We start from the raw sequence: 11662 nt of genomic DNA, 5'->3' as shown, positions 1-11662 counted from the left end.
TGCAGGGGGGGGGGGGGGGGGCGGCGGGGCGTCCCAGTTCAAAGGGAAACCTTTGACTGTAATTAGCGCCCGTGGTATACTAATGACTGGCCTTCTATTTCAATGTTTCTAATGGCCCTGAAGCCAACAGGGGGTCCATTCTGGAGGGTTTGATCCTCCCAGTTAGTTCACTCACTTTCTCCCTGTCTTGTCCTCCTTCTCTCCCCCCCCCCCCCTCCCTTACATTTTTTTAAGTTAGTATTTTCAAGCATCCTTGCACTTCAGGTTACTATAGCTCAGAGTCAGGTGAGTCAGGTGGCTGAACGGTTATTCCCGGCCGAGCCAAAAAATGAAGTTGTGTCCTTGGGCAAGGCACTTTACCCTACTTGCCTCGGGGGGAATGTCCCTGTAGTTACTGTAAGTCGCTCTGGATAAGAGCGTCTGCTATATGACTAAATGTAATGTAAATGTAGATAGCTCGAGGGGTGAAGGTGTGATCAATGATCAGTCACACTGCCTGGGTTTTTTAATGCAGTTCACTTTATTGTAAACAAAATAATCCTCACAGAGCACTGACACAATGACCACCACAGAACTGAGACGTCACACACCGTTCAGTAGTCCAGTACACACCACCTGCTTGTCATCAGACACATTTTCAAAGGGATGCATTGACATTGACATTGACCAATTTCAGTGTTGAAAGCAACAACCTTTGCAAACATAGGACAACTTCCTGCACTTTAATTTACATTGTCCTCACATTCTATTTCCTAAAGCTGGGAAAAGGACTGCACTTTAACACTTTTATAAGACTGTGGCACTAATAAACATCACATTTCATAGTGAAAACACGTTCAAATATAACATGACTCCCTAGGTGTATTACACCTAAACACTTATAAGAGTAATATCGATATCAGAGTTATATACGCAAGTAATATCAAGAACACATTTTAAAGAATGTCGTGGTGGGCCACGTAAAACCACATAGGTTTCTGACCCCACCTGCATGTTTTTTGCTTTCTTCTCTTGTATCTTTGTATTGTTTGAATCATTGTATAAATGCGAATAAACAAGAAACAAATAAACAAACAAGAATACCAACCAGTATTGTGATGTCCTGATTTTACAGTCAAGCACCGTCAAGGTGCTGAGGTTGGTTAGGTGTGCTGGCCCGAACCGGCCCAGTCCAAATACAACCTCTACTTGTGTCCTTTGTCTCTGTCTCCCCTTCTCTTTTGAATACTTTCAAAATGGAACAAGGTCCGGTTCAACATACATTAACTCTAACACTAAGCCGCAGTGTAGGAGATGAGCTCTGGAGATGAGTGGGATGTGTCCCTCCTTCACTTCCTCGGCTCCTTGCCCTCCTGGTGCTCCCAGGGAATTGGGTCGTTCTCGTCGGTGAGAGAGCCCGTCTCCCTCTCGTTCCAGAACTGCTCCACATCCGGCAGGACGATCCCATCTCGGGGGCTCTCTCCCTCCCCCTCCCCCTCACCCACGCTGCCTCGGTCGGCCTCGGGCGGAGCCTCTCCTCGGTGGCCCTGGTTGCAGCTGGGGCTGGGCTCCAGGTTTCGGTCCCCTCGCCTCTGGCCTGAGGTCTCCGGCCTGGGGCAGGGGGACTGGGGGGCGGTGGGGGCGTGGGGCCCGGGCTTGGGCGGCGGGTGTTTGCGGAGGGTGAGGCGCCTCCACAGCCCCCGGTAGCCCTCGCGGAACTCGTCCGACAGCGACAGCACGATGACGGGGTTCACCAGGGACAGGGAGAAGGCCAGCAGCTGGGCGGAGAGGGCGAGGAGGAGCGGCGGCGAGGCCACCGAGGGCTCGCCGCCTTCGCTCGCCCTCTGCGCCGCGTGGCGCTCCCACACCCACACCACCCACTGCGGCAGCCACAGGGTCGCCATGGCCACCGTCAGGCAGAAGAGCATCAGGGTGAGCTTGCGGGAGCGGATCTGAGTGCGCAGGTTCTGCGTCTTGCTGGAGCGCCGCTGGCACCGGCCATACGCCTTCCAGAAGTAGAGCAGGGCGAAGCTCAGCGGGGCGCAGTACACGCCCAGGGGGTAAGCCTTCACGTACACGGACATAAAGTCCCGGGCCTCGGGGGGCACCACCTGCACGCACGCCAGCCCCTGGCCCTCCCTCTGCAGGGAGGCAAACAGCCAGTGGGGGACGGGCGCCGAGCAGGCGGCGAGCCAGGTGAAGAAGAGGACCACCAGGACGGAGGCCAGGCGGACGCTCACCTGCTTGTTGGGGTTAGCCACGTAGCGGAAGCACGCCTTGGCCATGACGGCCACCGTGAAGCTCTTGGCCGCCATGCAGGCGTGGAGGAACCAGTCGGCCGTCTTGCACACGGGCCAGCCCAGCGTCCAGCTGGTGTGGGAGTAGGCGGCGGCGCGGAAGGGCACGGCGAAGGCCAGCAGCAGGCCGTCGGCCAGCATGAGGTTGAGCACCAGGGAGTTGATGAGGGAGAGCTTGCTCTTGCGGGCGTTGGAGAAGAGGATGCCCATGGCGGTGAGGTTGAAGGCTAGGCCCAAGACACACAGCACCCCCAGCAGGACAGGCACCAGGACCTTGAGGTCGCCCGGGTCCAGGTGCTGGGTGGAGCCCCGCTCGATAATGGCACTCCTGTCCATGGAACTGTTGCCCGCGGTGACATTAGTCACAGTGCCAAGTTTGTCCATCTTGTTGGTTGACTGAAGACCCCAAAAATGTGTGTGTTAAGAAGAGAATTATCTATCTATCTATGAGAGAAGCCTGACGTAAAAAACAACCAAAAAAGGATTTTAAAAGTTTGTAAGCTTCAATCTAAATACTGTATATTTCAACATCAGCACACAGACAGATCAATCTCAGTGTAATCTCTGTTCATAATCGCATCGATCAACTCAGTCCTGCTCCTGTCTGTGTCGAGACGAGTTTATCTGGAGAGACAGGGGCGAGAAAGCTTGTTGCGCGCTTATAAAGATGCGCTTTGATTGACAGCTGCCGTCCCCAGCTGACTGACTGCGTGCGCTGAGCTCTGTTCTAAAGTCTCGCGGGGCCAATTAGAAAGGTGGGATACAAGGCACACAGGTCCTATTGGTCCCACAGCATTAAACTATGATTTATAATTACGTGACAACCGGAATAGTTTTTCCTATGAATGAATAATGGTGCATTACAATTTAATGTTGACGCAGTGGGAATAAACTGGCGAAGCATAAAAGATTTGTTGTGGGCAGTTTAGGCTAATATTTCATGGATCCACAACGTTGAACTATTATTTATCCTTCGGTGACAACTGAATTATTTGTCCTATGAATTTATTACGGAGTATTACCATATTTGTTGATCTGATGGAAAAATCGAATGATTAATGAATTGTTAGACCAAGGCATTTTCTGAGAATAGGTCAGACTTTATGCTAATGGTTACTGGATATATCTGTATAATTTATGTTTAAATATCAACGCTTCAGAAGAAGTATAGTTCTAAACCAATATAAAACAAGCCAAATACGAAAAGACACTGATTAAACAAGTTACTGTAGTCTTTTTATAACAGTGACCGAACATTAAAAAGCCCATTTATTTTCTTGTATGTTGTTGATGAAATGTGACTTCACTTGACCTCACCGCAGAATATATTTTCTGATTTCAATACATGTGGCCAACGTTCAGTTCAAAGTGTACCCACATGAGGGCGCTCCTGTCTCTCTTTCCATAAAGTAAAGAAAGGCACCCTGTATTTGGGAAAAGGACTTGGCTAGTCTTGTCTGATATTCACCATCTTACAGAACTAATACATCAAACTATAAAATCAAGTGTATAAAATCCACAGAACACTAAATGGTTTTGTAATCACTGTGGTGATAATAACAGGATTTAATGACTTTGATTTATGATTTCATTAAGATATTCTGTTGAGATGGTAATTCAGACAGTAATTACAATCCTCCAGAGACCACCATGACAAACAATACTGGCTGTGATCCATGATAATGAGACACAAACACACTGTCACAAGGTTTGAACTTGCACACATTTTTTTAATTCAAAGAAAATCCAGTAAGCAGAAAGACTTAATTGCATGTCATCAGTCAATAAATTCTCAGCTATAAAAGTTTTTTTTTTTTTTTTTTTTTTTTTTACCTAGAAGTTTTCTCGAAGTAACTTATTGAATTTTTTTAGAAGAAATGACTGTTTAAAGGAATCATACCTAAAATTCCCTGATTTCACAGAGCCCCTTGTTACTGTTTAGTCATTGTGATGATACTGCCTCATATCTCAAAAACTCATCATGTCTAGGATCAGCTGAGCTGGCCTCCAAATCCTAATCTTGACAAACAAGAAGACAAATCAAAACTGTTCTCGGACCACCGCATAGCATCATCCTACTCTGGGGTTATTAGAAATGCAACGTGTCGAATAGGGGAAATTCGTTTTACAGTTAAGGGGCAGAAATGAATTAAAGACGGCACATTATCTGGAGAGTAAACTGAACAGATCCTCTATAGATCCTATTGTACCAAGCGAGGACAACGATTCAACCGACCGCTCAGCAAACCCCTATCCTGCATCTCAGCCGAGTTGCAGCTTGTAGTTGGTCGATAGCAAGAAGACCGACCATAGGGAGAGGAGCACATTCAAATAAAGTGGAGCAGAAACATTGACAGGCACTGGCACACAGTCTAGGGTTCCTAACCAGACTGAGAACGTGGTGCTTTCTAGAAGCCCTGCCCCTGCATCCTGCTGTATATGGGAGGATGCGTAGGGGACCGTATGCAGACGGACAGTTCCATGTATCAAACGCTTCATGCAACACCAAGCTAGGGTGGCTGAAGAGTCACGGCCCACCAACGGGTTTGCGGCCGGCGTCCCTTTATGAACCCATGGAGGGTTTGTGGATGTTGGTTAACGTCATCCACGGTTCCTGTCGACGGTGACAACGTCAATCAACATTGTCGACATAGACGTCCACACTCGGACAGGTCTCTCGCTATTGGTTGTTTGAATGGCGTCTGTCAGTAGCGCTTTTGTCTTTTAGTTGGTTAGAGATCAGACCAACTGCAGGATTATAGTGCATTAGCAGTTATACTTACACACACGGCTGCCCTTCACCGGCAGTGGAAACCAGGTTGGTTTCCTCCACCGAGCACACACATGCAGTCAGTGTGCTAATGTAAGTGTATTTGCGGCTTCCAGTACTTCTTTATCAGAGTGTGTGTGTGTGTGGAGGGGGAATTTTTAGTTTTACAGACAGAGAATAAAAAGCCTTTTTTAACTAAGATTTAGGTCAACATTTCTTGTCACATTTCTTTTTTTCTTATTTTTTTTACATTCACACTCCTACTCATCCTCCACCCCATCCCCCCTCCCTTCACCCCGGTCAACCCCCCCCGCCCCCCCCCCCACCCCACCCCCCCTCCCTTCCCAAACATCAAACCCCACATACCAAAAGAAGGCACCACAGCTTCTAAAACAGAATCATCATCGACTAAAGAGAAGAACAAAAAAGGAAAACAATTACAGCATTTTAAATAAAACCATCGTACCAAGCCTACGAAGGCCTCGTTCACATTGACTTGATGCCCCCTACTGGAGACACGGAACATGAAAAAAAAGAGAGAGAGATCAACCTTCACCAGGCTGGTTCACAGCAGGCAGAAACAATCCCCCTCTCAACTCCGGTGCTATTGAGAAGGGTCAGGGGTCGGAATGGAACAGTCTCTTCCTGTCCAGACACGACACCGTGACAACGGTCCTGTTCCAGCCAATAGACTGGTGGGTAGGCGGGGTAAACAGGGAGACGTTGCTACGTCACACACTTCCTCCAGGGCAGGCAGAATTGAACTGTGTGCTCTATGCTTAATGTCCCCATATCCCGTGTTTATCCACAGACAAAGGTGTTCGAGGATTGCTACTTCTTAGTCCATGGGTCCAGAATTCTCCTGCCTGTCAGTATGAATATGCAGCCCCCACATTCTTCACAGCGTCGCATGACAAAAGAAAATAAATACGAATTTGTATCGGGGAGGCGGAGTGGTTTGTGCAGAAGACGTCTCGTTTTCCATCTAGTCCAGAAGCCTCTTTCACTCAAGTGTATTCCGTCTCCCGATCGACCACATTCCAGAATTTCTGGATTTGAGAGTCTGAACTCTCAATTTTCTGTGCCTTGCCAAAATTCCTCGTCTCGAAAAACTGTGCCCCCCCGCAGAGCTGTGGAACAGCAGGTCAGCAGTCTTACCAGACACCAGGATCTCACCCAGGACACAACACACTGTACATACAGGGGATACAGCTCTCTTCCTCCTCCTCCATCCCTCCATTCCTTCCTCCATCCTCCATCTCCCGCCCCTCATGCGTTGGGGTCAGGGGTTGTGAGGCCCGGGGTTGACCTCTAGTTGACCTTGTCCTGGAAGATGTAGAGGTTGTTGGTTGCTGCCACGGCGATGATGTTCTCCGTGGGGTGCCAGGTGGTGTGCAGGATCTTCTTGCTGAAGTCCAGGCTGTCCACGCTGATCTCGTCCTTACGACGCTTCCCGCCCACACACACCTGAGGGAGAGGACACTGGCTGTTAGAGAGGTCTCGAGGGGCCATGTGTCTAGGGGGGCACTGTTGAGCCTAGGTGGACAACAAATCTCATTGGACAGAATGCAGCACATCTCAACGCAGCTCAGGTGAGCCTTTGTAAATGTTGACGAAGCTAAAATGATGGACCATAAAACTCAAATAGAAACAGAACACTTCAGGCCTGCTAGGGCCTGCTGCTTTGTGTGTGTAAGACAACAGTGGGTTTAGGTGCTTGGTTGGGGGGGCTAGTTAGTACAGGTCTAGCTGTAGAGTCTTCTAGGTAGTACAGGTCTAACAGTAGAGTCTTCTAGGTGGTACAGGTCTAGCTGTAGAGTCTTCTAGGTGGTACAGGTCTAGCAGTAGAGTCTTCTAGGTGGTACAGGTCTAGGTGTGGGGCCTGCTAGGTGGTACAGGTGTAGGTGTGGGGCCTGCTAGGTGGTACAGGTCTAGGTGTGGGGCCTGCCAGGCTGGTGTGGGTGTAGGGTTGTCTACCTTGCGGGGTTTGAGGATGGCCCTGGGTTTGCTGTTCTCTCTGGAAGCCTCCAGGGTCACGTCCCGCTTGGTGTTCCGGTCGAACATCCGGAAGAAGTTGTTGTAGGAACCGGTCATGATCACACTGGAGAGAGAGGGAGGGAGGGAAGGAAAGAGACAGGGTTAGTTTGATAGAGGCAGAGACAGAGAGACAGAGAGAGAGAGAAATATACAGCGGGGGAGAGAGAGATGGAGAAATAATATAGGGAGAAAGAAAGAAAGAAATAAGATAGACATGAACTGACCTGTCTGAGCCGTTCCAGACACACTCAAACTTGTCGAATATGCAGTCGTTCTCATACAGAGAGCACAGCTTGCCCCTCAGGTAGTCATGGACCTGCACAAGGAAGACAGAGCCGGGGTCATGATGGACAGATGATCTAATCAATCACGCCTGACCTTGCTAGATTGCCGGCCAATGATCATGCTCGGTAGGCGTGACCCGAAGGACCACACGGCGTGAGGGAGAGTCAATGTAGGCTTCAGAAGCAGACACACACACACTATCAGCCTTCTACGGGACACAGGGCTCAATACATCACTGTGGGTTAATTGGTGAAGATGACTGGGTAGCATGGTGGCAGACTGACAGTGGGATCTGATTAGGTTGAGTGATGGGACCCAAATCAATATGGCAGAATTTGATTTATTCAGCCTAACCTTTATTTAACCTTACCAGGCTGGTTAGGCGAAGGCTGGGCAGTGTTTGGAAAGATGGGCACACAAAGACCCACCACACACAGTAACAGACACAGTTACACACACAGTAACACACACAGTAACACACACAGTAACACACACAGTTACACACACAGTAACACACACACACGGGTGGCGTACCTGGTAGGTCTCCAGGGGTTTGTTCTCCATCTGCAGGTCCCACACCTTGGCGGTGAGATAGTCTCTGGTCAGCAGGTAGCGTCCGCTGTGGCTGAACTTGACGTCAGAGACCGAGGAGATGATCTCTGAGAAGAAGGAACGAGTGGATGGATCCTCGGGCTCCTCAAAGTCTGAGGGAGAGAAGACGAGGAGAGGGAGAGAGAGAGTTAGGTGTAAGAAAGCTGAACAATACCCCGACATGTTTGTAAACGTGTGTGTGTGTTGCTCAGCGGGGTCTCTCTCTAAGGAGTCTCTCTCTGACAGGTCTCTCTCAGTAAAAGCAGTGGGTCAACAAGGTCTGTACATTTTGTTAGGATTCATATCGATGTTGCCGGGGGCAGCTGATGCATGTACAGGCCTGCACACAGGGGACGGCAAGACATCCCATAATTATACTGTCAGTTACACTGCTCCATCACCCTCCCTTTTGCCTTTCCTCTTTTGCTCTCCCTCCCTTCCTGCCTCCCTCCCTGCCTCCCTCCCTGCCTCCCTCCCTCCCTGCCTCCCTCCCTCCCTGCCTCCCTCCCTGCCTCCGTCCCTCCCTGCCTCCCTCCCCCTCTCCTGTCGCTTTCCCTCCACTCCTCTTTTACCCCTGGTTGCTTCCCTCCCTCCTTTTACTATAGTCCCCAGTCCCTCCTCTCCTCCCCCCTCCTCCCCCCCAGTCCCTCCCTCCCTCTGTTGACACTACTGAGAGAGTAGCTGTGCAGTGTGTCAGTGGGGAGCCTAACGAGGGATTTGGGGTGAAGGATAGAATGAAAGGGGGAGGAGGGAGGGGGAGAAAGAAAAACAAATCAATGTCAAAGCGCCGGGCCCATTTTGAGCCCTGCTGGATTTGCAGATGTTTTCCCTCACAAAAGCTGTGTGTGCGTGTGTGTTTATAACAGTGTGTATACGTGCGTGTTATACATTGGGCGTGGCCCCTCCCTCTCCTGCCCCACTCCAGAGGTGTGTAATAAGGTCCCTGGAGAGACTCTGGAGGGGGGGGGGGGGGTCCCCTGTCTCTGACCTGGGGCTTAGTGCTTTAGGGAGGGCCGCAATGAACCCCCCCCCCCCCTTCCTCCCTCCATCCCTCTCTCTCCATCCTTGCGTCCCTCAACACACTCTAACACTGATTGATTCTAGCAGTCTACAGGACGGCTTCGAGATTTATTGCTGTGGGACAGGGGGGATACACACACACTCACAGAGAGAGCGTGTGTGTGTAGGGGCAGGGGGCTCACACACTGCTGTAAGCCATATGAGCTCATGCAGAGAGAGAGTGGGACTGTATTAACAGACCTGTCCTCCGGCTAACAGGCATGCACCTGCCTGCCGTGGGTGTGTGGGTGTGCGGGTGTGTTTATGTGTGTGTGCGATCATCTGTCAAGGAATGGACAGTGTGTGCTATCAAACAAACACCATTCATCTTATAGGCTCTTATCACAAGACACGGCTATTGAGATTTTAAGAAAAAAGTATTCTCAAAAATCAACTAATCCATAGGGTTTGTCTGCCCTCAGGTTTTCCCAAATGTGTTTAAATATTCAGCCAAAACGCTCATGTGAAATTCAACAGGATGTAGGAGGTTACAGGCCACCGAACACGTCAATATGACTCTGAAAAATAACTGGCATTATTGAACAAGCAGGCGTCTTTCTAAAGGAAAGCTGCTTGGACTCTTACTGCATCGATCGCCTGCTTAAATGTCAACGTATTCATTATTCATTCCATCAGATTGCGTGCATACGATCTTAAGCTTAACAGGGGCAGGTGGTCATTGTCTGTGTGTGTGTGAGTGAATGTGTGTATGTGTGTTTGTGTGTGTGTGTGGTTATCAATCCTAGCATATTGAGCCAGGGAAGACTAAAATGTCAGCCTCACAGCCTGTAGCTGGATTAAAGGACTATGAATATGAATTGCCATCCGTGAACAGAACAATCTATTTTCTCGTCCTCTGTATCCGTCGTTCCTTTTGGGTCGTTATTCTTTCCATCTCGGTGTTTGGTTCTCATCATCTCGGCCTGCCTCCGATTCTTACCTCTCTTCCTGTTCCGTCTGGCAGTTCTCGAGACCGCATGCAACACCATGCCTCTTCTTCCTCCGCCCTTCCAACCCTCTCCCTTTCTCCCTCTTTCTCCTTTTCCTCCCCTATCCACGCCTCCCCTTTTCGCCCCCTCTCTGTGTATTAACCCCCCCCTCACCTCCCCAACCCTCTCTGTCTACCCCCTCCCCTCACCCCGTTCTCCTTCCCTCTCTCCTTATCACCCACCCCTCCTCCTCCTCCCTCCCCCCTCACAGTACTCACACTTGGAGTGTTTGTCGCAGAGTGCGGCCTCCCTCATGTCACAGAGGCGGATGGAGCCCTTGCTGCTGCTGTAGGCCAGGGTGTTACACTGCTGCGGGTGGAACTCTGCTGAGGTGATCACCTCCGTCAGCTCCTCCATGTTGGCTGGCTTGATGTCCACAATGTCTGAGGGGCGAGGGGGGTGAAGGACTACAACTCCCATGATGGATTTGCACGGTGCGAGACAACAAGTGACAGGTCCACAATGAATCACCGCCGTACAGACGGTGCATAAAGGGAGAGAAAGAGAGTCGTTGGGGTGGAAAGAGAGGGAGAGAATAGGTGTGTCTGTGTGCATTTGTGTGTGTGTGTGTGTTTGTTTGTGTGCGTGTGTGTGAGAAGGATACTGAAGCTGCGGTCCGTGATCTCCAAGTTCCAGAGGTTGACTCGGAGGTCGTCCGTGGAGATGAAGGTCTGCAGGTCGGAGTTGACGGAGATGGAGTTGATGTGGTAGGTGTGGGCGTTGCTGAACACACGCCTGGCCGTGGCCTCCACCATCAGGTCCATGGGCTGCAGCACAGGCACCTGCAGAGGCGGGGGGGGGGGGGGGGGTGGAGGGGGATGGAGGGGGATGGAGGGAAATGAAAATAAATCAATAGCAAAGGGTGAGAGAGAGATGTGAGGGGGAGGAGGCGGGGGGGGGGGGGGAGGATAGAGATGTATAAACAGCTATTAGAGACAAATTCCAAGGCTTTTCAAGGCCAACGGCCAGAGCTGCAGCATGAGAAAGGCCTTGAAAGCCCTATAGGCGGACGATAAGTAGTTCCTACTCCTCCTCCTCTTCATCCTCCTCTGTGGGCTGGCTCAGGCTGTGGAGCTGTATGAGAGGCCTGACATACAGTGCCCTCCAAAAGTATTGGAACAGTGAGGCCAATTCCTTTATTTTTGCTGTAGACTGAAAACATTTGGGCTTGACATCAAACGATGAATGTGAAACCAGAGATCAACGTTTCAGCTTTTATTACCAGGTATTTACATCAGGATCTGATGCACAAATTAGAAAATATCACCTTTTTGTTCGAACCCACCCATTTGTCACGTGAGCAAAAGTATTGGAACATGTGACTGACAGGTGTGTTTTGTTGCCCAGGTGTGTCCTATTACATACATTATTCAATCAATAAATACCACTGAATGTCTACACTCAGGTTCAGATTGGGTAAGATAGGTTTTGTCTATGCAGACTGTATTCAGAGGTGAAAACAACATGAAAACCAGAGCGCTGTCTTTGGGTGAAAAACAAGCAATTGTGAGTCTTAGAGAAGATGGAAAATCAATCAGAGCCATTGCAGAAACATTGGCCATAGCCAGTACAACCATTTGGAATGTCCTGAAGAAGAAGAAAACTACTGGTGTACTAAGTAACAGACGTCGAACAGGTAGACCAAGGAAAACATC

The 11662-nt window shown here is 49.8% G+C and overlaps 2 protein-coding genes across 2 annotated transcripts; both read right to left on the bottom strand.

Moving 5' to 3' along the window:
• Positions 1-1328: 1328 nt before the first annotated feature.
• Positions 1329-2660, bottom strand: gpr151 (G protein-coupled receptor 151). The gene has a single exon (XM_047013970.1). The coding sequence runs from the start codon at positions 2658-2660 to the stop codon at positions 1329-1331; it is 1332 nt and encodes a 443-aa protein (XP_046869926.1).
• Positions 2661-5411: 2751 nt separating this feature from the next.
• LOC124462443 (serine/threonine-protein phosphatase 2A 55 kDa regulatory subunit B beta isoform-like) lies at positions 5412-10789 on the bottom strand. The gene is made up of 6 exons (XM_047013989.1): positions 10612-10789; positions 10226-10390; positions 7903-8072; positions 7308-7399; positions 7024-7147; positions 5412-6513 (listed from the first exon to the last, which is right to left on the bottom strand). Exons 1-6 carry the CDS (start codon positions 10769-10771, stop codon positions 6358-6360), a joined length of 867 nt encoding a protein of 288 aa, XP_046869945.1. The 5' UTR covers positions 10772-10789; the 3' UTR covers positions 5412-6357.
• Positions 10790-11662: the final 873 nt, after the last annotated feature.

Source organism: Hypomesus transpacificus, unplaced genomic scaffold, assembly GCF_021917145.1.
Source record: "Hypomesus transpacificus isolate Combined female unplaced genomic scaffold, fHypTra1 scaffold_213, whole genome shotgun sequence".
In the NCBI taxonomy this organism is placed as follows: domain Eukaryota; kingdom Metazoa; phylum Chordata; class Actinopteri; order Osmeriformes; family Osmeridae; genus Hypomesus; species Hypomesus transpacificus.
Note: the sequence above shows the minus strand (reverse complement) of the source record. Positions and strands in the feature narration are given on the sequence as shown.